The sequence below is a fragment of the Arabidopsis lyrata genome (assembly GCF_000004255.2).
Source record: "Arabidopsis lyrata subsp. lyrata unplaced genomic scaffold ARALYscaffold_8, whole genome shotgun sequence".
Taxonomy (NCBI): Eukaryota; Viridiplantae; Streptophyta; class Magnoliopsida; order Brassicales; family Brassicaceae; genus Arabidopsis; species Arabidopsis lyrata.
Window position 1 is genome coordinate 20,793,344 of NW_003302548.1, and position 23,592 is coordinate 20,816,935.

General features: G+C 36.8%; 11 protein-coding genes across 11 annotated transcripts; 5 read left to right on the top strand and 6 right to left on the bottom strand.

Moving 5' to 3' along the window:
* The first annotated feature begins 267 nt into the window (after window positions 1-267).
* On the top strand, window positions 268-1,505 carry LOC9302599 (dihydroneopterin aldolase 2). Its single transcript, XM_002864783.2, has 3 exons — window positions 268-363; window positions 696-898; window positions 1,163-1,505. The coding sequence occupies exons 2-3, from the start codon at window positions 702-704 to the stop codon at window positions 1,359-1,361; spliced, it is 396 nt and encodes a 131-aa protein (XP_002864829.1). The 5' UTR covers window positions 268-363; window positions 696-701; the 3' UTR covers window positions 1,362-1,505.
* Window positions 1,506-1,646: 141 nt separating this feature from the next.
* LOC9300905 (protein ROOT PRIMORDIUM DEFECTIVE 1) lies at window positions 1,647-4,023 on the top strand. Its single transcript, XM_021025917.1, has 2 exons — window positions 1,647-1,831; window positions 2,054-4,023. Exon 2 carries the CDS (start codon window positions 2,088-2,090, stop codon window positions 3,570-3,572), a length of 1,485 nt encoding a protein of 494 aa, XP_020881576.1. The 5' UTR covers window positions 1,647-1,831; window positions 2,054-2,087; the 3' UTR covers window positions 3,573-4,023.
* Window positions 4,024-4,161: 138 nt separating this feature from the next.
* Window positions 4,162-4,269, bottom strand: LOC110228428. Its single transcript, XM_021025954.1, has one exon. The coding sequence runs from the start codon at window positions 4,229-4,231 to the stop codon at window positions 4,169-4,171; it is 63 nt and encodes a 20-aa protein (XP_020881613.1). The 5' UTR covers window positions 4,232-4,269; the 3' UTR covers window positions 4,162-4,168.
* LOC9300906 lies at window positions 4,261-5,811 on the bottom strand. The gene is made up of 5 exons (XM_002866481.2): window positions 5,648-5,811; window positions 5,274-5,378; window positions 4,828-5,083; window positions 4,635-4,712; window positions 4,261-4,520 (listed from the first exon to the last, which is right to left on the bottom strand). Exons 1-5 carry the CDS (start codon window positions 5,684-5,686, stop codon window positions 4,396-4,398), a joined length of 603 nt encoding a protein of 200 aa, XP_002866527.1. The 5' UTR covers window positions 5,687-5,811; the 3' UTR covers window positions 4,261-4,395.
* An 81-nt stretch (window positions 5,812-5,892) lies between these two features.
* Window positions 5,893-7,439, top strand: LOC9302600 (diphthine methyltransferase homolog). The gene is made up of 2 exons (XM_002864785.2): window positions 5,893-6,325; window positions 6,606-7,439. Exons 1-2 carry the CDS (start codon window positions 6,004-6,006, stop codon window positions 7,310-7,312), a joined length of 1,029 nt encoding a protein of 342 aa, XP_002864831.1. The 5' UTR covers window positions 5,893-6,003; the 3' UTR covers window positions 7,313-7,439.
* A 104-nt stretch (window positions 7,440-7,543) lies between these two features.
* Window positions 7,544-8,918, bottom strand: LOC9300907 (glutaredoxin-C1). The gene is made up of 5 exons (XM_002866482.2): window positions 8,803-8,918; window positions 8,630-8,716; window positions 8,113-8,201; window positions 7,909-8,007; window positions 7,544-7,800 (listed from the first exon to the last, which is right to left on the bottom strand). Exons 2-5 carry the CDS (start codon window positions 8,704-8,706, stop codon window positions 7,715-7,717), a joined length of 351 nt encoding a protein of 116 aa, XP_002866528.1. The 5' UTR covers window positions 8,707-8,716; window positions 8,803-8,918; the 3' UTR covers window positions 7,544-7,714.
* A 146-nt stretch (window positions 8,919-9,064) lies between these two features.
* Window positions 9,065-10,539, bottom strand: LOC9302601 (glutaredoxin-C1). Its single transcript, XM_002866483.2, has 4 exons — window positions 10,309-10,539; window positions 9,569-9,657; window positions 9,383-9,481; window positions 9,065-9,299 (listed from the first exon to the last, which is right to left on the bottom strand). The coding sequence occupies exons 1-4, from the start codon at window positions 10,410-10,412 to the stop codon at window positions 9,214-9,216; spliced, it is 378 nt and encodes a 125-aa protein (XP_002866529.1). The 5' UTR covers window positions 10,413-10,539; the 3' UTR covers window positions 9,065-9,213.
* Window positions 10,540-14,879: 4,340 nt separating this feature from the next.
* On the top strand, window positions 14,880-17,735 carry LOC9302602. Its single transcript, XM_021034501.1, has 5 exons — window positions 14,880-15,125; window positions 15,775-15,844; window positions 16,012-16,145; window positions 16,455-16,916; window positions 17,119-17,735. The coding sequence occupies exons 2-5, from the start codon at window positions 15,818-15,820 to the stop codon at window positions 17,531-17,533; spliced, it is 1,038 nt and encodes a 345-aa protein (XP_020890160.1). The 5' UTR covers window positions 14,880-15,125; window positions 15,775-15,817; the 3' UTR covers window positions 17,534-17,735.
* On the bottom strand, window positions 17,689-19,747 carry LOC9300908 (CRAL-TRIO domain-containing protein C3H8.02). Its single transcript, XM_021034506.1, has 6 exons — window positions 19,424-19,747; window positions 18,867-19,019; window positions 18,544-18,690; window positions 18,305-18,457; window positions 18,084-18,206; window positions 17,689-17,904 (listed from the first exon to the last, which is right to left on the bottom strand). Exons 1-6 carry the CDS (start codon window positions 19,559-19,561, stop codon window positions 17,827-17,829), a joined length of 792 nt encoding a protein of 263 aa, XP_020890165.1. The 5' UTR covers window positions 19,562-19,747; the 3' UTR covers window positions 17,689-17,826.
* A 459-nt stretch (window positions 19,748-20,206) lies between these two features.
* On the top strand, window positions 20,207-21,365 carry LOC9302603. The gene is made up of 3 exons (XM_002864787.2): window positions 20,207-20,838; window positions 20,963-21,128; window positions 21,239-21,365. The coding sequence occupies exons 1-3, from the start codon at window positions 20,637-20,639 to the stop codon at window positions 21,273-21,275; spliced, it is 405 nt and encodes a 134-aa protein (XP_002864833.2). The 5' UTR covers window positions 20,207-20,636; the 3' UTR covers window positions 21,276-21,365.
* Window positions 21,366-21,603: 238 nt separating this feature from the next.
* Window positions 21,604-22,377, bottom strand: LOC9300909 (40S ribosomal protein S15-6). The gene has a single exon (XM_002866485.2). The coding sequence runs from the start codon at window positions 22,295-22,297 to the stop codon at window positions 21,815-21,817; it is 483 nt and encodes a 160-aa protein (XP_002866531.1). The 5' UTR covers window positions 22,298-22,377; the 3' UTR covers window positions 21,604-21,814.
* Between the last annotated feature and the right edge of the window lie 1,215 nt (window positions 22,378-23,592).

Below are 23,592 nucleotides of genomic sequence, written 5' to 3' on the forward strand. Positions count from 1 at the left end.
TCACCAGGTCTTCCACTGTCGTCATCTCTTCAATTCACTGGAATATTGGATAACAACAATATATAGTTTCTGTTAAATAAAAATGACACAACTAACGATATCTAGCTAGGGTTTACCAAAGGAATGTATTTTTAAAGGCACTCCGAAATTTTGTTTCTGTTTGGTTACAAGTTAAAACGCTAATTACGCAAAAAAAAAATAGCACTAATTTTGTTTGGGCTTGAAAGTGGCCCAAGCCCAAAATAGTAGAAACGTTGTTGGTCGATGAAATATCAAAAGCGTAGTGCTCTCTGCAATAACAAACACTGTTTCTTATTCTTCTTATTCCACTACGCTGCGCCGCTTTGTCTTTGTCGCAATCTCGTAAGCTTCCTCAGTCTTCTCTTAGTTCAATCATTAATCGTAAATCGTTTTCGTTGTTATTGATCTCTGTGATGTAGAACCCTAAATTTGTCGGGAACGATCTTTGAGTTCATTAGTGTCTATGAACAGATTTAATTAAATGACAAAGAATGTTCACAAGAGTGAGCTTCAAAGTTAGAAGTATTTTTGCAGTTTTTTTGTATGTAAAGTTGAAAACTTTGTTTGGTTTTTAGAAACTGTGGATCAAAATAACTGCTATGTAAAGTTGTTTTTTTTTTTCAAAGTCTATAATTTTACTATATAAGCTGATTGTGTTTCTTTATATTGAACAGAGTCATATGGAGAAAGACATGGCATTGATGGGAGACAAACTGATATTGAGAGGTTTGAAATTTTACGGTTTCCATGGAGCTATTCCTGAAGAGAAGACGCTTGGCCAGATGTTTATGCTTGATATAGATGCTTGGATGTGTCTCAAAAAGGCCGGTCTATCAGACAACTTAGCTGATTCAATCAGCTATGTCGACATTTACAAGTTAGTTTTTTTTACCAATACGAGAGAATTTGCTAGTGATATTACCAATCCATTTTTCTTGTGACCTCATCCAAAAATGGCAAGCTTTGCTTATATAACCTGAAAGTTGCCATCACTATCTGTGTCACTGAGTGATGCATTAATGTTGATATTACTCTATAACACGGATATGAAATGATTCTCTGAGATTGAAGATTTACAAAGGTTGTTTGAAGCCTCTCTTGTTTAATAGAATTTGTTGTGGAATGGAATGAATAATTTCAGCTTGGCAAAGGAAGTTGTAGAAGGATCATCAAGAAACCTTATGGAGAGAGTCGCAGGACTTATAGCTTCCAAAACTCTGGACACATTCCCTCAGATTACCGCTGTTCGAGTAAAGCTATGGAAGCCAAATGTTCCGCTTATTCAAAGCGGTCTCGATTATTTAGGGGTCGAGATTTTCAGAAATCGCGCAACTGAGTAACACGAAAAGAATCATTTGTATCCCAATTCTGTTGTTGCATACATGGAAATCTAATTTTTTCATTTCCAAAAGCTTATAACATGTCCAAGATTTTTTAAGAATTTTTCTGCTACAAAGTTTAAATAAGAGAGAGATTGGGGAATATTTCAGTATGGCAACATTTGAAGCCTCTCTTGTTTAATAGAATTTGTGCTCCAATTGTGTTTCTTTTGCAATTTTTATATGTACGGGGTCCTTTTAAAACAAAAATAAACATGAGGACCTCTAATGCAAAATGTGGAATCATTCTTCAGATGCTAGAAACTTCGAATCATGTTCAGATTCTTTCGAAGAGATAGAGAAAGAAGAACACGTGTTAAGACATTCCATGTTGCAGATATTACAGTCCGCTTTTGCTTTGAACCAAGACGTAAACTTTTCTCTTCTTTTACTTTTGTCTTTGTAAAATTCAATCACTGCAATTACCAAAGGTAAAAATTTTAACCCACAAATCTCTCCCTCCTCTTTCCATGATTGCTTTATGTTGTCGATTATGCAATTGGCAAGTTTAGTCATTGAGTTCTCTCATTAGCTTATAGTTGCACACCATGTGTTTGTATAAATGCCTGAGAGAGCTGCTTACTTATAAATTTCGTTCTTTCTATTGTATTTAACTGTTTGGACTTTTGAGATAGTTCTTTGATTTTGTTTAGGATCAAGAATATGACTTTTTGAGGGATTTTGCGGATGATGATGGCGCTTACTCAACTGGTTCCTTCCTCACCAGACAAGCTTTTCTTTTTCTCCAGCTTCTTCCTCCCTTCAATTCCTCTGGAGATTCGTACAAGTAACCTAAGTACTAGAACCAGTTCCAAGAAACTCGGAAGTCTGTCCTTGAATATCTCATGTTCAGCTCACAAGATTGTTCGGAGTCCATCTTTAGACAGACATGTAGTGAAGCAGAACAGAGTTCGGTTTGTGCAGAAGTTGAAGACTATACTTCTCTCGAAACCAAAGCATTTCATACCAATTCAAATCCTTTACAAATGCCGATCTTACCTCTGCATCGAAAATCCTCGGGCCATTCTCTCCATGATTCGTCGGTATCCTACAATCTTTGAACTTTTTACAACACCTACGCCACATTTGCCTATGAATGCCACAAAGCCGTTATCTCAACTCTGTGTCCGTTTGACATCTGCTGCATCATCCCTTGCCATGCAAGAATTGAATCTGAAGTCTGAGATCTCTGATCAATTGGCTACTAAGCTCCAGAAGCTACTAATGTTGTCATCTCACCGCAGGTTGCTTTTGTCTAAACTGGTTCACATCGCCCCGGATTTTGGCTTCCCTCCTAATTTCAGGTCTCGCCTCTGCAATGACTATCCTGACAAGTTCAAGACTGTGGATACTTCCTACGGAAGAGCACTTGAGCTTGTCTCGTGGGATCCCGAATTGGCAAACCAAATGCCATCTCCTGAAGTTGTTGATAGGGGTTTGATTGTTGATCGTCCTTTGAAGTTCAAGCGTTTGAATCTTCGGAAAGGTTTAAATTTGAAGAGGCGACACCAAAACTTCTTGATAAAATTTAGAGAATCACCTGATGTGTGTCCTTACAAAATGTCATCTGAAGATCTGGCAAGTGAGTCAATTGAGGCGGAGAAGCGAGCGTGCGCAGTTGTAAGAGAGGTGTTGGGGTTAACGGTTGAGAAAAGGACGTTGATTGATCATTTGACACATTTCAGGAAGGAGTTTGCTTTACCAAACAAGTTAAGAGCATTGATAGTCAGACATCCAGAGCTATTCTATGTGAGTATAAAAGGCACGAGGGACTCTGTGTTTCTCGTTGAAGCATACAACGACAATGGTGATCTTCTAGAGGAAGATGAGACATTGGTGATAAGAGAACGTTTGATAGATCTTATTCAAGAAGGAAAGAGAATTAGACGTGAACGGAGAAAAAAAGGCGATAAAAGAGTGGAAGAGTATAGCAATGGTGATAACAGAGATGAAACCATTGATGATTACGAAAGTGATCTGGATGATGAATATGAAGATGGCTTTGAGAATTTGTTTGACTCAGAAGATTCAGGTGTGGAATATCATTTCGACGAAGAAGAAGATGATGACGAGGCACGGGTTAATGGTGGAAGTATAGAGTATTGGAGTAGAAAGCTTTTTTCTTCTGGTAGTAACAGTGATGAAGCAAAGAGTGCTGTGGAATCATGGTGACGGAAAATTGTTAAAAAAACAGTAGACAGAAAACCCATCAACGTTTTGATATTGTATACTCAGAAAATTGTACGCAATTACACAATAACATATATGTGTATGCCCGTTGTCTTATTCCCACTGGCTTTAGAATCTAGAAGTGAATGGGCTTACGAAAGAATAAGAAGGAGAAGCCTTTTAACTAAACGAGCCCATTTAAGCTTTGAACGTTGTCGAAAGTCCCACATCGCTTAGAACAAAACAGGAAGCTGGTTTATATATCGTTAGAGTCGTAAAGGTGATTGTCCCTTCGGGGACATCCGATAAAATTGGAACGATACAGAGAAGATTAGCGTGGCTCCTGCGCAAGGATGACACGCATAAATCGAGAAATGGTCCAAATTTTATTTGCCAAAATTTATCAGGTCCATTTCTTCTTCCTCTGTTCTTCTGGGTTTCGATTCATCTTTTTTTTCCTGAATCAGAACTCAAGCTCTCGACAAAAACATGCTTATCATCTTTGTTTGATTCAAGTGTGGAACATCATTTCGATGAAGAAGATGATGACAAGACATGTTGTGTTAGTTGTGAAAGTGTAGAGTATTGGACATTTTGGACTAGAAAGCTTTCTTCTTCTCCTGGTAGTAACAGTGATGAAGCAAAAAGTCTAGTGAAATCATGGTGAAAGAAATTGTTATAAGATTACAAAAACTATCAACGTTGTGATATTATATATTTGATAATGGTTTGCAATTACACAATAACACAGTGTTTCTGTTCGCTATCTTATTCTCATTGGCTTCTGAAGCCAATTTAGCATACAAAACTGTGAGCGTTCCCTTTCTTATTTTCTCAACTGTTGTTCGAGTCTCTCAATGGCTGCGCCAACACCACTTGTAACCTCGCCGTGGTGGCTTGTGTCGTTATTTCCTTCATTTGCTTTCTTCATGAGCTTCAGTTGTAACCAACCTGTAGAATCAATGTGGATTTCACTTAGTTCTAGTCAGCTTTCCAATACTCTATCATTCTCTAAATATGGTAATAACTGGTAAGACATGTTTATGCAAGATGCAAAGGAATTACCAAGAGGGAAGCAGACTGTGGCTCCGAGAACTGAACCGAGCAACACATTCCGAGCACGCCAAGCAAGAGACCCCGGCACTGCCACATTTTGATCAGAGATAATGCTATGTTAGGACACAGAAAAGTTAACATCCTGAATCTAATAAGCCAAACATCCAAAAGAGAATGCAGAGAGTGGGATATGTATCAGTACTGATTAGCCCAAAAACTGCAGCAGTAGCTGAACCAGCTCCAACGACATTGAAAACATCATGGACTCCTCGCGTCTCAGCTAAAAAGTTCTGTAAACTGAAGAACGAGGCAGTGAACATTCCAAGGCGCATCCCTCCAATGAGGGAGCCGCGAGTTACTCGGATGAATCTTTTCTCCATAGCATCTCGCATCAATCTGTGTTGTTCACGCTTATCCTGTGTACTACCCATCTTCAACATCACTTCTGCATCCTTGCTCTGTTTGTTTCAAACCACAGACACTGATTTTAGCATAATAGATAAGATTCAGCTAAAAGTCTTAAACTTTGATATCTTATGAGTTCAGTCTAGTACCAGAAGTTACTAACATACACCAAGATAGTGGAATCGAAACTCAAATCTCAAGGACCAGTAACGAACTTGAATCTGAAATTGAAAACAGACATACCACAGAAGCAGAAGCTTCTTTGCTACCTCCATATAACAATCCTGCAAAGACCCCAACAACAGTTGCTGTTCCCCAGTTGGGATTTCCAGCTAATCTTGAAGAATTCTGTTTCATATAACACAACAAGCAATCAAATCACAAGTAAACTATGAACCACTCACTTTAAAACCCTAATTTTTATCTAGATTCTTAAAATGATAATCATAAAGAACACATATTTTGAAACCTTTGCTTCTAACGTTGATCTCATCACATAAGTGCAGTTTCAAGTAAATGATCCCGATTCGAATGATCTTATCCTATGCATTTGAACAATAAAACCCTAACCGGCTTGTATCTCAAGGAAAATCGTAGAGAGAGAACAAAAATCTCACCCCTGGGATAGTTTCTTCGGGTTTTTCTACTGCTTCCATAGATGACAGATCAAACAGTATCGAGTTTCCACTGTAAGCGAGAAAGAAGAATTTCCAATCTCCTTCTCCGCCGTAATCTCTTTCTCTTTCAGTCCATCTAAAGGTAGAAGACGACGGCCAGAGCGGTTTAATTAATTCATCGGCGATCAATCTGAACCGATCAGATTTACTTAACCCGGTTAAATTTGTCATAACCGGTCGATTAGACCAATTTATGTTTTCTTCTACGGAACGGCGTCGTGTTATTGTGTTCCTTTAAAACGCTTTATTTTTAGCCGCCGGGATAAAAATCGGTGACAAGAGCAGAGAGAGTCGCCATGGACGCAGCACATTGCTATCTCGAAGGAAACGCCGACGCTGTAGAATTTTGTCCTCACGAGCCTTACGCTAACTTGCTTGCAGCTTCTACTTACACACTCCAAGAAGGAGATTGCCCCTCTCGATCTGGGTCTGTGTATTTATTTGATGTCGGAGATGTGGAAGATGTTAGCTTGAATCTTATCCAGAAAATTGATACAGCCGGAGTGTTTGATATCCGGTGGAGTCGTGGTGGCGATGGAGGCGGAAGCGTGGCGCTTGCTCAGGCTGATGCTGATGGATGCTTGAGAGTTTACAAGATAGATGAGACTGAACTTAAAGGTACTGACTTTTTGATCTGGTAAGCTCATTAGAGTCGATGAACTTAGAAACTGCGGATTAAAACTTGTTCTTTTGAGCTGCTGATGATTTTAGCAAAACAAAGTCAGATTTTTTAATCAATTCGCTGAGTAATCTATTGAAACAAGATTGGAGCTTTAAGGCAATGGAATCGTGAAATGTGCAGAGTATAAATTGTTGGTCTCTTCTTAAGATGCATCTAAGTTTTTTTTTTTTTTTTTACCTTGTTGGTAATCTGAGTAAAGTTTTATCCTTTAAACAGGTTGTTCTCTGAGGGAAGTCTCTGGTGAAAAAATCAGCTCCTCAATGTGTCTTTGTTTGGATTGGGATCCATCATCGACATCAATTGTAGTTGGTTTATCAGATGGCTCTGCTTCAGTTGTTTCATTCACTGATTCTATGCTAGAAACAGTCCAAGAATGGAAAGGGCATGATTTTGAGGTTTGGACGGCCTCATTCGATCTCAACAATCCTAATTTGGTCTATACTGGATCAGACGATTGCAAGTTCAGCTGTTGGGATATCAGAGATAGTCCGGCTGACAATCGGGTTTTTCAGAAATCCAAAGTGCATACAATGGGTGTTTGCTGTATTTCCCCAAATCCAAGTGATCCTTACTCTATATTCACCGGAAGTTATGATGAAACACTAAGAGTTTGGGACACGAGGTCTGTTTCGAGACCTGTGAACGAAACATCGGTGTCTCTAGGCGGTGGAGTGTGGAGAATCAAGCACCATCCTTCTTTGAGCGGTGTTGTATTGGCAGCTTGTATGCATAATGGTTTTGCTGTAGCGAAGGTTAGTGATGGGAAAGGTGAAGTATTGGAGAGTTATAACAAGCATGATTCTCTTGCTTATGGAGCAGATTGGTACAGAGGGAAAGATCAGAAGCAAAGCGTTGTGGCAACTTGTTCGTTCTATGATCGGCTTCTTCGATTATGGATGCCAGAAACTGCATTTGAGCTCTGAAGTTCGGATATCAAATTGCTATTGTATGATTGTTGTTACCTAGATTGTCGAATTGCAAATTACTATTTTCTCACTAAGAGGTTCATGATTGGATTTGGAAACCAGCACATAGTCCTTAATTTACGTAGTTTCAGAAGCAAAATTCTTGCTATAACAACACCACCAATGTCCAGTGACCAGTGGTTCAGCGAAGGAGACTACCAATGTCCAGTGACCAGTGGTACAGCGAAGGAGACTAGAACAGTTTAGTCAAATCTTTATTCCATTAATCTAACCAAAGCTAGGGAGGTTTTGTGTAACAGAGTTAACAAAGAGAATGGCTATTTCTCTTTTATTTGCCAGTACATTTTCATGATCTAAACAGAATTATGAGAAATCCCGATACACCGGTTTCAGAGTTCATCAAAGCTTGGAAGGGACATTGGCAAGAGCACCAGCTTCAGTAAGGAGGGGCACAAGCTTGCCTTGCTTGTTAGTCTCCATCACTTCTGCAAAAACAAAGCAACCACACATCAACAGTTTAATTTTTCAGCTTCGATTTTCGACCTGAGTCTAAATTAAGATGCAGAGAGAGGTAGTCTAAATTTTTCTCTTACTATCGCTTCCACCTATATGTTTTCCTTTGATGAAGACGCTTGGAACTGTACTCTGACCAGTCCACTCTGACAAAGCCGACTGGATCTCACCTCCATCACCTGTTAAAGCAAATATCAGTTGCCTCGGGATAACAAGCATCGATATAATTTAGGTTCATCGAGGAGTATCATTATACAGGTATTGACATAGATATTGTTTCTTACTCATCTCATCGAGCTCAAGTACTTGAAAAGTTGCTCCTAGTTGTTGCAGCAATTGCTTTACCCTCTTGGAATAACCACAGTAAGTCTTGCTGGGGAGAGGAAAATTGTTCAAAAGTCAAAACTAAGACTGAACACTTCAAAAGTGACATCACGACCAACTCAAAAAGTGGAAAGAGAGTGAACTATATGAGAATCAAGATTCAAGATTCAAGAAGGCACATTTTCAATCCCCAGCTTCCCTGAGATAGGCTGCCAAAGTTGAAATTGGATGCAACACTCGACTCTACATCAATATTAGTCTATTATCGATAAATCCCCTTGACTCGATGATAATCTTGCCAGAAAAGTATTTTCTACAGTTTATCTTGCGTTCCTATGACTTTATTCAACTGAAGAAACTCTACAAAACAAGCCTACGACGATCCACCGGATTGGTTAATTAAACATCAGAAGACAACAAATGCATAATCACGAAAAGAAAAAAAAACCAGTTGAGAGATTTCCACGACTAAAAAACCTGAAGACAACGACCGGGTACGAGGAGACCATCTCTTTGGTCTTGTTCATCGCCATCTGCATCTCTTCCTTGCTCATCCGTTTTTCACTGACCAGAGAACCCAATTTTTTATCTTGGCGAAAGATTATACCTTTTAAGGATCTTGCCAGAAATCAGTCAAATGCAACTCTTACAGGTGTCTTCAGCTCAAGTTTCGTGCCAATCTTACTGACAAAAACCAGAAATCGAATTGGATCAAGCTCGAAGAACGGTTGTGTACATGCTGTTTACTTTTTCTATTAGACTCAAGTCAAATTGCTTTTTTTTTTTTCCACTAAAGAGCTTCGAGATATGATTATTGCTATAACCAAACAAAACAATGGCCAGTGGTTAAAGAGAAAGAAACTCGAGCAGTTTTTACTCAGATCAATTTTCCATTAACCAAACACACTTTGATGTTATCGTGCAAAACAGAGTTAAAAAAAGAGTCAACGACAAGGATCCTTCTTTATTTGGTTACATGAGAATACTTGTCTCATGATTAAAAGTTTTAAACATAACATTCTTCTTCATATACTTAATCTTCCAAGTCCTAAGACGCCTCATCAAAGCTGAGAAGAGTTATTTGCTATGGCACCAGCTTCAGTAAGTAGAGGCACAAGCTTGCCTTGCTTGTTACTCTCCATCACTTCTGCAAGACCCAAATGAACAGTTACTAATATTTTCTACCAGAATCTCATTAAGGTGTTGAGAGCTTGTTTAGTTTTCTCTTACTATCGCATCCACCGATATGTTTTCCTTTGATGAAGACGTTTGGAACAGTGCTCTGCCCAGTCCACTCTGATAGAGCTGCCTGGATCTCACCTCCATCACCTGTTAAGTAGCAGTAGTAAATTTGCATCAAAGATAATTCAAATTTCATAAGACATGTATTTGAGTTGACAGGCTTTGGTTCCTTACTCATCTCATCGAGCTCAAATACTTTAAAACTTGCTCCCAGTTGTGTCAACAACTGCTTCACCCTCTGGCAATAACCACAATAGGTCTTGCTGTGAAATAGAACATGGATCAGAGCTGGGATGTGAATCAAGTACTAGAACTCTATGGAAAAACTCGAGAACCTAGCAAGAACTAGATTGAGTCCGATTGTTAGAGAAAACTAGACAGGCTCTCTGCACACTAGTGAGATTCAGGTAAGAGATCTACGCCAAATAACTAGTTAAGCTCATTTTGAAGACTCCACAAGGCACATTTAAGCCCCCAAAATATTGGTTATAATAGGAGCTTGCACGAATCTATTCTCAACCTAGAAGCTTCATCTGCAACAGCAATTGATTTGCCCCTTAGTAAAAACCAGTAGACATTTAGTCATCTTACGATGATTGACCCAAAGTTGATGCAGTAGTGTATCTTCGACATCAATATATCTGTCTATGGAAACACAAAACAACCTGTGACCTAATTCTAATGAAGACAAAACGAGCAACCGACGATCCAACGGTATCTCTGCGTCAAAATAGCAGCAAAATCTCCAGAAACCCGACAAACACAGACGTAAAGACTCGAGCTTTCGGTTAATCAAAACCTCATTAGATGAGAGCAATACCCAAATTATCAAACGGAACACAACAAAATGAATAGTCACGGCAAAAAAAGGCGAAACACAGTTGAAAAAGACGGGAAATTTCAACGATTAAAACCTGAAGACAACGACTGGGTACGCGGAGACGATCTCTTTGGCCTTGTTCATCACCACCTCCATCTCTTCCTTATTCAATCGGTTTCCACTGAACATAGAACCCATTTCTTTTCTTCCCAAATGAGTATATATCTTTTAAAGGATCTATCGGAAATCTGACAGAACAACCACTACAGATGTCGTCAGCTTGAGTTTCGTGCCAATCTTGCTGGCAAAACCAGGAATTGATCTCTTTTTTTTTTTTTTTTTTTTTTTTTTTGAGCAAAAACCAGGAATTGATCTTAAAGCTCGAACTTTGTCGTCTACTTGAGAAAACAGAAAAAAATCACGGCGTTTACTTTTGGGAAAAAATCCGAAAAAACCGCCATCTATTTTTTTTTTGGCCGTTTAATACGCGTGTTATTAAAGTTGGAATAAAAATGCCTGGTTTAATTTCGGTTGTCTTTTAAAACCTTCGTTTTAAAAAAATTGGTAAAATCGTACCCCCGAGTTAACGACCGTTAACTTTGTTAACGGAAGCACTAACTGTGGTTAAAACTTAACCCATGGTGTTTACATATATATATATATATATACAATCTCTTTCAAAAATTTTACGAATATAATCTTAGTCAGGTGGTTAAGCATGGATTGACTAACCTACTGAACCTGGGTACGATCCTCCTTTCCTTCTATTTTAGACGTTTTTATTTTTTTTTTGAGAAAGGAAGAGATCTCCAAGAAGACTGGATCAAAGAGAAAAGGAGGCGAAATCAAAGGATCCTGAGGGAAGATACAAAGGAGATGCGAGAGATTGTTGATGTTGTTGTTGCTTCGGCTATGGCAGAGTGAAATTAGGGTTTTGGAAGAGAAAAGCCTACCATGATTTACAGGTCGATTTGATGTGAGAGATGTGAGGGTAAGGGACAAAGAAGAGAATCAGTCTCGCAAAATCTTTGAATAAGCCTGGAATTAAGGTTAAAATTGGATCGATTTGAGGCTTAGATTGAAGAAACGTGGGATGGAGATTCTGGGTTTGGTTTGAAGACTTCCTGAGGAGAAGAACCCCGCCAATCAGAACCAGATTCTTCACCACAAGGCCACAAGATTAGCTCCACCCATTCAAAGCTTGACTCCAGATCCGAATTCGACCCCGTGACCATAAACGCTTTTGATTGAGCCCAAATCTCCCATCTTTAGCATCAGTTGTTTCCCAGGAGCAGCAAGATTTCTCTGTCTGTGGGAAAAAAAAATTATAGAAAAAAATTAAAAACGTAAGAAAGAGACAAAGGGAGGCATCGAACCCAGGTGCAGAAGAGTAGTCAACCAACGTTTAACCACCTGACTAAGACAATATATTCGTAATGTTTAAAAAGAGATTGTATATATATATACGTAAACACTATGGGTTAAGTTTTAACCACAGTTAGTGCTTCCGTTAACAAAGTTAACGGTCGTTAACTCGGGGGTACGATTTTACCAATTTTTTTAAAACGAAGGTTTTAAAAGACAACCGAAATTAAACCAGGCATTTTTATTCCAACTTTAATAACACGCGTATTAAACGGCCAAAAAAAAAATAGATGGCGGTTTTTTCGGGTTTTTTCCCGTTTACTTTTTGAAGAAGAAAAGTCTTGACTTTTTTTTTTCCCCTTGATTTTAAAAACATTATCTATATTTTAGAATTTTATTCACATTCAATTTATGCAAGAATTATATGTGGTCTACTTGATAGCAAGTAAGAACCTTTGTTGTGTAAAGGCAAGATGGGAGGTTGTGTCTCTGTACAAATCTCATGTGATCAACTGATCAACAATGTCTGTAACTGCTTATGCAGAAAAAGAGATTATGTTCATGGCCTCGAGTACAATCTTGCGGCTCTGCAGTGAGCTCTCGAGGGGATTGAGCAGATACGAGAAGATCTGTTGAGAAAGATTGTGGTAGAAGAAAGAAGAGGTTTACAACGACCTTCTGTAGTGCAAGGATGGGTTTCAAAGGTTGAGGAGATCGTAACTCGAGTTAACGAATTACTTAAGATGAGATCTGTTCAAGTTCAAAGCTTGTGTCTTTGTGGGTATTGTTCCATGAATCTTGTATCTAGTTACCGTTATGGGAAAAGAGTAATGAAGATGATAGAGGAAGTTGAGAATCTTCGTTCTCAGGGAGATTTCACGATGGTGGCTGAGAGCGTTGTTGCAAATATAGTGGAAGAGAGGCCTACTAGACCTATGGTTGCTATTAGGCCTGGGCGTTTGGGTAAATGGTTCGGTTCTAGAACCGAACCATTCGGTTCTTAATATTTTGGTTCTGAAATTTAGGAACCATATTGGAACCAAATCAAAATCGGTTCGGTTCCGGTTCGGTTCCTCTACGGTTCGGTTCGGTTCGGGTAATAAATTTTGGAACCAAATTATTTCGGGTATTTTTGGAACCGAGAAAACAAAACAATCATAATACAATATTCAAATGCAATTAGGTAAGTATGCAATCACATATTAGTAAGCATACAATTACAAATCCAAAAAATATTCGAAACTTGGAAAGTGTTATGTCAAAAGACACCCAAAGTTTCAAAGATACCGAAAAGCACAAGTTTTTAAGACACCAAAATAACCCCAAGTTTAAATTTGTTTCAAATTACAATCTTCTGCTTCTTTTTCTCTCCAAAGATTATATCAAAAAACACCACAAAACCTGAAATAAAATGTACAAAAAAACTTTTAATACAATGAAATGAAATTTGAATCACAGAGAATAGAACTAGAGAAAGGAAAAAAAATGACCTGAATAGATACTAGAGTCCATCACCATCTTCTTAACAAAACGTGAGTCAGCTTAATTCCCTTCGCAACCAAACTCAAACTCTAAACATCAAAACAGACAATAATTAAGACACTTAGACTACATAGATTTACAAATATTCAAGAAAATTGACAAGAGATATTACCTTTCTCAAGCTTGTCTTGATCTTCAATTTCAGATATTACAAGGTTTATCTTTAGGTTTATGAAATATATATAGTGGGTTGTTGGGCATGGGTTTAGATTTAGGTTTGTATGGATTTGGGCTTTGGGATATATAGATATAGGTAAATGGATTATATTTTTCGGGTACCCATTTGGATCTCGGTTCTTACCCGAACCGAACCAATATCCATGGATCTGAAATTCAAGATCCAATCGATATTTTTATTAGAACCAGAACAGAACCATACCCATCAATTTCGGTTCGGTTCGGTTCGGTTCTATGTGGATCCATATTTGTGCCCAGGCCTAGTTGCTATAGAATCAATGCTTGAGAGTGCGTGGAACCGTCTAATGGAAGATGAGATTGGGATTCTTGGTCTTCATGGTATGGGCGGAGTAGGGAAAACTACACTTTTTAGTCATATCAACAATAGATTCTCTAGAGTTGGGGATGAGTTCGATATTTTTAGTTATATCCATAGGATCCAAGATGACATATTTTTGCTAATTGTCACTCCAAAAGACAATCTACGATTGTGAGCTTTATACAAAGATTTACAGATTTCTACTTTAGACAAACAAAAACAGAACACAATGATATACACTCAAAACAAACCAAAAACTTCTTTGTCTCATAGCCAGAAGTAAACGCATTGCCTGTTTTAATAAACATGCCAAATGTGTGTTAGTTGTAATCAACTACTAACTAAATTTTACCAGTCAAAAATCCGAATGCATATACCTCTTGAACAGAAATAATGGTTAGGTAGTAAATTCTCCATTGTATAATTCTTCTTTACTTGAGTTGATTGCACAAAACTTAGCTCCTCCTTCACTTCCTTCAGTTGAATAATCTCTTCTTGCTTAATCGCTCCACTAGTTTTTTAGAAAGTACATAACATCATTTGTATGACACAACAAATTTATAAGGCCCATTTAGCATGATTTCTCGCAAGTCACGAGTGTACTATTGGAGGTCCAAGCCCTAAATTCAGGCTAGAAGGATTTTTTTTTTTTTTTGTCGGTCAAATATTCTATTAGATAGAAGAAAGGTACAAGAGTTACAACGTAGCTAACTAGCTATTATACATAGAAACATATGATTAGGGAATCCAAGAAACAACAAACGGAGAACTTTTAATTCTAGCATTGCGAGCCAGCGTATCTGCTAGTTGGTTGGCTTTCCTGTTAATAAACTTAAATGTAAAAGAGTCATAAGGCAATAGGAGAATGTCCTGCATATATCCTTGAATTTCCTGGGACATCTGATAAAATTGGAACGATACAGAGAAGATTAGCATGGCTAGAAAGATTTAAGTTTTGTCTTTTTCAAAGAAAGGATTGAGAACGTAATTTCATTGTTTCACGTCGTGCGTGTTTTAAAAATAATGATTAAGAGAAATATTATTTTCGTGTTGATTATTAGAAGAACCAAAACATCGTAAATCTAAATTGAAAATAGTATTTATCTTTCAAATTTTTGTGGAAGTTTTGTTTAAATTCAACTCGTTATTTGACTATGTTAAATAGAAAATGAATTGCCATTTTATTATATTAAATATATATACATATATATAGTAATTGCTCCGAAACGACGACGTTTAGAGGGTGTTGGTATAAAAAAAAACCTTTGATGAAACCGCTTGCCTGAAATCTTCTCTCCTATCTCTTCCATTCCAATCTCCGCTCCTCTCCTCTCTATCTATCCGCTTGCCCCTTTCTTCTTTCCTCTAAAATTCCAATCTTTCTCATTGCTTTTTTGATTCCAAGCTTCAAGATTTTCAATAGGGTTCTTGCCCTTCTGCTTATTTGACAAATTCTGTTCCTTTCTTTCGTATTCTCACGGACGAACAAACCCCAGCTCATGATTGAGGTCGGTTCTTCTGCTCCTTTCCCACTCAATTTCTACGCAACTGTATTCTTATTTGCAATCTCTTCTAGGGATTTGGGTACTTTTTCTCGTGCGGTATATATCTTCTAATTGTTAAGGGAACAAAACCCAAGATTTTCCCGGTTTCTAATGGTTGCGCTTTAGATGTTATAGTTTAGTGTAATTTTATCTGATTTGGAGAATTGGGTGTTGGAGAAGTTTTTTTTTTTTTTTTTTTTTTGTAGCTGAGAGGATTGAAAAATTGAAAATTTATGAATTTGAGCTCATCTCTTAGTTTGGAATTTGCTCAGCTTCGTTCCTGTGTAGTAATTTTGTTGTGATTTGTCTATGGAATTGCATTTTAGTGTTCTATGGTCGCTACTTGTGATTTGATCATTTTTGGAGGTTACAATCATCTTATTTCATTCCTTTCTTCGGCCTCTAATTCAACTATCTTTCGAGATGGATTTTTGGACTTGATATTGTGGCAAGGTTGTTTGCCTATGATTTTCATATTGTTGCTACATATGCGATAGTCAGTTGGATAATTGAGGCTTAGATAGCCATTTGTAATCTGGCAATACCTATTTGTACTTTATAGTCCCGCTGTTATTGAGTAGCTAAAGTTGATTTTGTTTAAATGATTTGACAGATTTTGGCCTTTAAGTAAATGATTCACTGCTCAGCTAGAGACAATGGTGTTGGTAACCCATAAATTGCAGGTACGTTAAACATTGATCTCAAAAGTCCTAATTTCCGCTTGCTTTTGTATCTCTGTAATGGTCATGTCTGCTAATGGATGTACCTTCCGTTTCACTCTTGTAAAGCCTTCTTTTACTTGCCACTCTAGAAATATAGATGCTTACCTTCCCCATGTTATCTCATGTAGGGTTCACATGTCTTGTCTCCTTGGAGTTCACCAACATGGACCAGAGGCTTGATTTTAAAGAGACCTGTTACGACAGTGCACTTTGTTGAGAGGAAAGATAAGCATTTACGATTGAAGCAAAAATGTTGTTTTAGGTGAGTATCCCACTTCACAAGTGCCTGCTTAGGTTAGGTACTACTTAGTTTCAGACTCACCACTCTCTCTGTACTCTAGGAAGGTAGATACATAGTTATATTGTGGATTGAAATGTGCCTCTTTATACGCTGAGATCTATCTGTTAGCTAACATATTCCTTGTTAGATACTGAGACATAGGATCTGATGTACTCCTGAATAGGCTTATGATCATTTAGGAAACTATATAGATATGAAGTTATAGTTCATATATACTTCCCTTTGCAATTGATTTTCGGAATCATAAAATTTTGTGAAACTCTTTTGCAGTTTAGGGTCCTCTTGCAATGGTGGATTGAGGGCAAAACCTTTCAGAGTTACATCTTTTAAAGGTAGCATCAAAAATAATGAATCAGGAGGAAGTGAGGGTGGGAAGAAAGTTACTAATAACTCAGTCAAACTATCTTACCGTTCGGATGATGACGAAAATAATGTGAACGGCTCTCCAAAGGCACAAAACACTTCGCTTTCATATACCTCGGAAACAGAGGATTCAATCACAGGGCAACCTGCTATTCAGAAACTATTCAAGAAATGGTTAACATTGTTGCGCACACAATCACCTATTCAAGTGATTGACGAGGCTTTAGGAGGAGAACAGGTTCCACCAGCGACGAAGCAAGAAACTGAAACAGAAATCCGGAAAACAGAAAGCCTCCAGAGTACCAAAAATACAGTTTGGTCCTGGTTTTGGAGTCTAGACGCAGCTATCAAGATTCCATTGCTGTTATTGTAAGTATCAGAACCAAAGCATCTTTTTCTTTTGTTTGATGAGGTAGTCTAGAGTTAATTATCAATAGAGGAAAACCAATTAGATGTAAACTTATGATCAAAAACTGTCCTAAGGAAGATTCAAGAGTGTCATAGCCACTTATTTCTTTCTCAAGTTCCTTATATGTCTATTGATTATACTTTCACTTTGACCTTTTTGTAGTGTTCCAGCTTTCCTAGCTGTTAATGCGATCTATGGAGCTGAAGTTACAAAGGAATTATCCCCAATGTGGGTGGTCGGCCCCTTGATTGTCGCCCTTTATATCAAAATGTTCCAAGGACTATGCTCCCTTTACGCCTTCTGCTTCAACCAAACCATCAAAATGATAAGAAACTTACCATCGTATTACCTTGTAGCATACCATTACATTGCCCATGGAAAGCTCAAAGACGACGTGAAAGCTCTAGTGTTTAGACCAGTGGTGGCCATCAAGAACACAGACTACAAAGAGCTCACACGCACAAAGCTGAAACAGTTCCAAGAATGGATCATTGAGAGATACCTGGATTTTGTTGAATCTGTATGGCCTTATTACTGCAGAACTATCAGATTCCTGAAGAGGGCTAACCTGATTTGAAGATCTTCAACATGGAACCCCTCAGATTCTGACATTCTCAGGGCTTCTCTATGATCCCTCTCTGTGCTTTGTTTACCTTTTTTTTATTCTTAATTTTAGGAAGGCGTTTCATGTTTATGTTGTTGTCTCCATGTATACTGTTATCTTTTTTGAGGTTTTACAATGAGTTCTTTTACTATTAAGGGTATCCTTTTACTCCATACTTCAAATTATCTATACACATTTATATCGACATGTTTAGAGATACAACAACAGAAGAAACTACTAGTGTTTAAAGGTTTCTTATAACCTCTTTAGCTCCGGAAATTTGATGGTAATGTTTCTTCAGTAAAATACTCCTTTCTCACGGTCTCTGCTGAGCAAAACTTGACCTTCACATAAAGCAAACTATATGAATCCATCTAGTCCAGATCCTCTGAGCAAATCCGTAAATCAAACAGGACTCAAGCTTAACCACCCTATGTACTAAAAAGCTATTAATCCCGCAGCAAGATGAGGATAGCAATTGGAAATGATGCATTAAAACTTAGTAAGTTGGTATGGAAGTTACCAGAGAAGCGTATTGCTTCACCAACGGTTTGGTGAATTGCCAAATTGGCTGGAATATGAATGGAGCATCTACAAAAAGGACTTCATCCAATCGGCTTGGATAGTAATAGTAAAATACGTCAAACTGCACAAACAAAACAATGGAAAAGAAAACAAGAAGATCAAGACCATTCACCTGTAAGAAGATACAAAAACCATTCACCTTTAAGAATAAAGAAATACCAGGAAAGTCAAGAACTTAAGATCTGCGTTTTGAGATCCGAATCCACGGAGATCAAATATCCCGAGTATCTTGTGTTGTCCTGCTGGTAACTTACTTAAAGCCTTCTCAAGCAGGAACACACAAAGCTTTTCATCTTCTATTGGATCAAGTAGCTGCAAAACGCCAGACATTACACAAAACCTCAGTTATCGTAAAACTGCATTGCTGAAACTAAATTAAGAAATGGTGTCTAACTTGCCCCGGGGATGTGCTTTGCAGGAGCAACAATAACCACTGGTCGACCTTTAACATCTAGAAAACCATGGACAAAGGCTTTTCCTGTGTCAGTAGCGGCTTTGATAGAATCTTCAGAAAGCTCATCTACCTTGAACTCATGACGCCATTTCTAAGCTTTTAAGTAAAGGATCACATAGAAACCAAACCTTATTAATATTACCAAAACAAAGGCAACGTGTGATTAGATTCTACAGGTTCTGCATAAAAGTGAATTCTCAGGCAACTTTTCAAGATTACAGTGAAGAACTGATTGAAGATAAAAGAAAACACAAGGTAAGAGGATACAATAGCTTTAGTTAGCTTTCCAATAGCTTCATCAACAGAAAATCTCCGATCTTTCAAAAACCAGAGGATCATATCCTCATCATCTCTTCCATATTTGCCAACAGGGAGACTAGTACAATCTTTGGCAAGCCGTTCTTTTACTTCCAAAACTAGCTGCACCACAAACCAAACTTTCATTACACAATCCCTCTGAGAAGTCACATTCCATAGTCTAAACAATCAATTTAATGTTCTACATGATTTCTTCAATAACATTACATTTTCCAAAAAACCAAAAACTCCAAAGGAAGTTAATCTTTCCAAAGTTAAATCTTTAGTGAGTATTGTGGAACTCGAGAACCCAATTCTGAGACCACATAAGCAAAAAGACTAAGTTTTTATTTTATTTCTTAGACAGAGCTTCCAATGCCAACAATGGAGGAAAGCTTGACAAAAAGCAGAAAAAGTAAACACAAGAAGAAACCCATTGCGTAAAGAAATTAAAACAAGTAACGTCATCGTAACATTCATCCAATTTCCATGATTCTCTCTCGCTTTTTGGTAAAAGAGAAAAATACCTTGTGCGCATGATGGGATTCAGACACGCAACTTCGGACAGAGAATCTGCAGTTCCGGGATCGATTAATTTTCAAATTCTTCGAGCTTTTGAAATTGACTGAAGCAGCAACGAGGGTTGAACCGAAACGAATCGACATCGAGGACAAAGAAGTCAAAGTTTACTCTTTTAGAGTTTGATTCTCAGAAATTTGATTGATAAAGGAATTCAGAACTTGAAAGAAATTTCAAAAGCTGGGCTTTGCTCACCACAGAGCTAAGAATTCAGAATTTGGCATTTTGCGATTTATAGATGCAGAAGCTAAAGAGAAGCATATGCTTTTGCTTCACCTTTTTATAGAGACTCTTACACACGGGTACGGGTCTTTATCTGGGTTTGGATCCAGTTCAGGGTCTCGGATCCATCCTCTTTCAAACCCGGTTTAACGTCTGGATTGACTAGACCGACCCTAGAGTGGTATATCTACATTATAAACCTATATATTTAAAAAAAAAATCGATTTGTTTAGTTTGGTTAAAATTAAAGTTAGCAAATTAGGTATTTAATTTAATTTCTTTATATTTTACTCACTTGATATTCAGTGAGTAATATCTTGATATTCAGTCGGATATCTAGCCGTACTATAAAATTTGAAAATAAATTTAAAAATCTTAAAAATATAGAAAAAGTCAAAATTTCAACAAAATAAATTGCAATTTTTATAGATAAGATGATTTTCTTTCCTAATTTATAAAATTTGTGGTTTTCTTCTTTTTTAACGAATAATAATTTTTAGTAGCTCCTTTGTTCCGTAGAATTATGGAAATATATAATGTTGATTTGATAGTAATTTAGGGTATGATTTAACTTAGGAATAAATTGGTAATCTTTTACTTTTATATGATATTTATATATTAAATATTGATACTTTTACTTAAGTATGATTGATATGGAGGATCATATAAAAATAGTTAAAAATATTTTCTTAGACAGAAACTAATAATCTAGTCCTATTTATAGTCTCTAATTTATTTGGTACAAAATTTCGGAAAACTGCATATTAAAACGAATTTTGATATAAATCAGAAAATAATCAAAATTAGTGAGGTAGCATTCTAAATGAGGATTGCTTATTTTGGTATTAGATATATCATATATGATGTGATATGAAAGTTTTCAGTGTATATATATACCAGTAACTTTTTTCAAGCCAAATAAGTTGATTAAGAAGAAAAATGGAGAGCAAATGGAGTGTGGTGATGATGGTGTACTTCGTTTTTGTGGTGATTGCTGCCATTGGAGGAGAAGCAGAAGATCATCTTTCATGTGAAACGAAATGTGCAATCACCTGCAAAGATTCGATGTTCCCTAAAAAATGCTCAACCAAGTGTTTGGAAAGTTGTAGACGTTATCCACCTACTCAACTTCACACTCGCAGTACGTAGTAAATCTCTCTTTTTCTCTATAGAGTTATATTACGTGATATGATAGTTTTCATTGAGTATACCTATAATATTTTCAAGCCAATGGAGTGTGGTGGTGATGGTGTTCGTTTTTGTAGTGATGGCTGCTGCCATTGAAGGAGAAGTGAGTCTTGGATGTAGCTTTAAATGTGAAATACACTGCAAAACTCCGATCCCAACTACAGCTTGCTTCAAACGGTGCATTAGAGAGCGCTGCGAGCATCTTCCACCTACTAGTACCTTTCACTCAACTTCACACTCGCCGTAATATATCTCTCTCTATATACACAAATGTATGTATGTACTTGTGTGTGTGTGTGTGTGTGTCATAGACTCATCGTGAAATTGACATAGTTTCTGTGGTAATAATGCAGAATGATGACTAGAGGGATGGAAGAAATGAGAGGCTAAAGATCATTTCAAGAGTTGTCATAGTATAATATGTCCTTTCCTTTTCTTTCTATATGAGAAAAGAAGATTTAAATAAGATGAAGAAGAATAACAATAATAAGTTTTTTTAATGTCCACATAGTCATTCATTTAACTTTTGTTTTTATGGACCTAAATTCTCTTCTTCTTCTTTTAATGTCAATTTTCTCTGTAAAAGATTTTTTTATCACTTCCATATGCATATTTTAGAGTTCTAGAGTCAATGTTCAACACTTCACATATAAATGGCTCAGCATATATAAAACTCATAGTGTTAGCAGACTCGATAAAACGTTATGCTTTGTAGATCTGCTACAACAAATGTTATTGTATGCTTCATCGATCTTAACAGACCCCTCTCTTGCATTCTTAAAAGTTGAGTTTTATTTAAAGCCTTAAGGGACATTGTAAAGAAGAGAAGACAGAAATCACAGAGCACAAATAAAATGGTCCCAAAACAAAACAAAAGAAACAGAACAATAAAAATCTTTCTGACTTGAAAAAACAGAGCTTTTTCTTCATCACCTGAGAGGAATAAACCTGGTGGACCGACGGAAACAACCACAACCACAAATACGTGGTCTATAGTGATTAACCTTCTTGCAAGTTAACGAAAACTCCGCAAGATAATGACCAATCATCTCAGGCTTAATCACGATTTCATTAAACTTCTTTCCATTGTGAACTCCGACAACACTTCCAATCATCTCGGGGACAATGATCATGTTCCTTAGATGTGTTTTCACTACTTGAGGCTTCTTCTTGTTCTCATCACTTGCTTCTTTTTTCGCCCTCCGTAGCTTCTTGATCAGAATCAGAGGTTTCTTCTTTAATCCTCTATAGAATCTTCTGCGAACACGAGCGTTGAAGAGCTTAGCGAGATCAACGTTTGACATTTTGAGAAGAGCATCGACGTTGAATCCTCTGAATGAGAATTTCTTGAATGTTCTCTTCTTTGTCGCCACCGCCACGGCCGTGGCAAACTCTGATTCGTTGATCGCCATTGTTGGAGTTTGAGTTTTTCTGCAAAAGGATAAAATATGCCATTAGAGATTGGTGGTGTAGTGAGAATTCTTGTTGCTTCACTATTATTTATACAAAAAAATGTTGGGAGATATCGTAAATCTCGAGGATCGTCGGAAATATCGGAAAATATTAAAAATTGACCGAGTAAATGTAATATTTTGAAATATTATCAATTATTTAATGTTCCTTATCTTGTAATCTATTTATGGCTGTTACCAATTACCATCAACCATATGAAGATAATAACAAATAGTATTCCCTCTGTATTTGAAAAAATGTCGTTTCAACGGTTTTTGGGTGAATTAAGAAAAGGCACAGAATTACAAAACTAACCTTATGAGAAACGATTATTTACAATTATATTTTATATTTTTTAAATCAATTAAGAAAGGGCACAGAATTTTATGAAAATCGATTCGTATCTGTAGTTTTGGTAATTTAGACTGATTAATTATGATCAATTAATTGGGGGTAATTTAGGAAATTTTATGCAAAAATTGTTAAAATGACAACTAATTAAAAACACAGAAAAAATGCTAGAACGACATTTATTCAAATACGGAGGGAGTATTACATAATATATACACACAATTGATACATATATAATTCATTTCATTAAATTACCACAAAGGGTAGTTAGGTAGATAGCCAAATTTTAACTCAAAATTGATAAACAAATGAATCAGTGAAAAACTGTAAATAAGGAAATGATTTTTCGCGGGTAATTAAAGAACGGGTTAAGAATAACACGTCATTTAAAAATAAAAGCTTTAAATTAACATAGCATTAAAACTAACATAGTTATGTTTCAATATTACCATAACATCTCAGTCTCACTAAAAATAAAAATAATAGCACTAAAATTGGTTTTAAGAAAAAGGGTGATTAGATGACAAAAAAAAAAGGGTGATTTTTTACAGGAAAAATGAATTTGCGCCAATCATAGTCATGTGGACTAAAAATGACAACATTCAAACACTTGTGGATATTTACGCAGAAAAAAAATTATAAATCATAGTCATGTTTGCCATTTTGATTTTTCACCAAAATTGTTTTTAGTCATCTAAACAAAATTGCAGCATCTTTGGAATCACCGAATTATTGGGCCTTTGCAGCATCTTCAGAATCATCGAATTATCGGGCCCAAACACTTTAGGCCTAAATTGAATGTGTAATTGGACTATGTGTCTACTTTCATTTACAGCAAAGCAAATCCAAATCATGCCCACGAACAAGAGTAATAACCGGATCCGACCGGACTGGATACTGGATG

Excerpts from the sequence above, each read along its gene's own strand:
- LOC9302599 (XM_002864783.2), top strand. The coding sequence starts at position 702 with ATGGAGAAAGACATGGCATTGATGGGAGACAAACTGATATTGAGAGGT. Across the intron at positions 899-1,162 it reads AGCTATGTCGACATTTACAA|CTTGGCAAAGGAAGTTGTAG; the intron begins GTTAGTTTTTTT and ends GAATAATTTCAG.
- LOC9300905 (XM_021025917.1), top strand. The coding sequence starts at position 2,088 with ATGATGATGGCGCTTACTCAACTGGTTCCTTCCTCACCAGACAAGCTT.
- LOC9300906 (XM_002866481.2), bottom strand. The coding sequence starts at position 5,686 with ATGGAAGCAGTAGAAAAACCCGAAGAAACTATCCCAGGG. Across the intron at positions 4,713-4,827 it reads TGCAGTTTTTGGGCTAATCA|TGCCGGGGTCTCTTGCTTGG; the intron begins GTACTGATACAT and ends AAAATGTGGCAG. Across the intron at positions 4,521-4,634 it reads CACAGTCTGCTTCCCTCTTG|GTTGGTTACAACTGAAGCTC; the intron begins GTAATTCCTTTG and ends TTGATTCTACAG.
- LOC9302600 (XM_002864785.2), top strand. The coding sequence starts at position 6,004 with ATGGACGCAGCACATTGCTATCTCGAAGGAAACGCCGACGCTGTAGAA. Across the intron at positions 6,326-6,605 it reads AGATGAGACTGAACTTAAAG|GTTGTTCTCTGAGGGAAGTC; the intron begins GTACTGACTTTT and ends TCCTTTAAACAG.
- LOC9300907 (XM_002866482.2), bottom strand. The coding sequence starts at position 8,706 with ATGAGCAAGGAAGAGATGCAGATGGCGATGAACAAGACCAAAGAGATG. Across the intron at positions 8,202-8,629 it reads TACCCGGTCGTTGTCTTCAG|CAAGACTTACTGTGGTTATT; the intron begins GTTTTTTAGTCG and ends TCCTCTCCCCAG. Across the intron at positions 7,801-7,908 it reads ACATATAGGTGGAAGCGATA|AAGTGATGGAGACTAACAAG; the intron begins GTAAGAGAAAAA and ends TTGTTTTTGCAG.
- LOC9302601 (XM_002866483.2), bottom strand. The coding sequence starts at position 10,412 with ATGGGTTCTATGTTCAGTGGAAACCGATTGAATAAGGAAGAGATGGAG. Across the intron at positions 9,658-10,308 it reads TACCCAGTCGTTGTCTTCAG|CAAGACCTATTGTGGTTATT; the intron begins GTTTTAATCGTT and ends TCTATTTCACAG. Across the intron at positions 9,300-9,382 it reads ACATATCGGTGGATGCGATA|AAGTGATGGAGAGTAACAAG; the intron begins GTAAGAGAAAAC and ends TGGGTCTTGCAG.
- LOC9302602 (XM_021034501.1), top strand. The coding sequence starts at position 15,818 with ATGGTGTTGGTAACCCATAAATTGCAG. Across the intron at positions 16,146-16,454 it reads AAGCAAAAATGTTGTTTTAG|TTTAGGGTCCTCTTGCAATG; the intron begins GTGAGTATCCCA and ends ACTCTTTTGCAG. Across the intron at positions 16,917-17,118 it reads AAGATTCCATTGCTGTTATT|TGTTCCAGCTTTCCTAGCTG; the intron begins GTAAGTATCAGA and ends ACCTTTTTGTAG.
- LOC9300908 (XM_021034506.1), bottom strand. The coding sequence starts at position 19,561 with ATGTCGATTCGTTTCGGTTCAACCCTCGTTGCTGCTTCAGTCAATTTC. Across the intron at positions 19,020-19,423 it reads AATCCCATCATGCGCACAAG|CTAGTTTTGGAAGTAAAAGA; the intron begins GTATTTTTCTCT and ends TTTGTGGTGCAG. Across the intron at positions 17,905-18,083 it reads TGAAGCAATACGCTTCTCTG|GTCAAGTTTTGCTCAGCAGA; the intron begins GTAACTTCCATA and ends CTTTATGTGAAG.
- LOC9302603 (XM_002864787.2), top strand. The coding sequence starts at position 20,637 with ATGGAGAGCAAATGGAGTGTGGTGATGATGGTGTACTTCGTTTTTGTG. Across the intron at positions 20,839-20,962 it reads TACTCAACTTCACACTCGCA|TGATGGCTGCTGCCATTGAA; the intron begins GTACGTAGTAAA and ends TCGTTTTTGTAG. Across the intron at positions 21,129-21,238 it reads CACTCAACTTCACACTCGCC|AATGATGACTAGAGGGATGG; the intron begins GTAATATATCTC and ends GTAATAATGCAG.
- LOC9300909 (XM_002866485.2), bottom strand. The coding sequence starts at position 22,297 with ATGGCGATCAACGAATCAGAGTTTGCCACGGCCGTGGCGGTGGCGACA.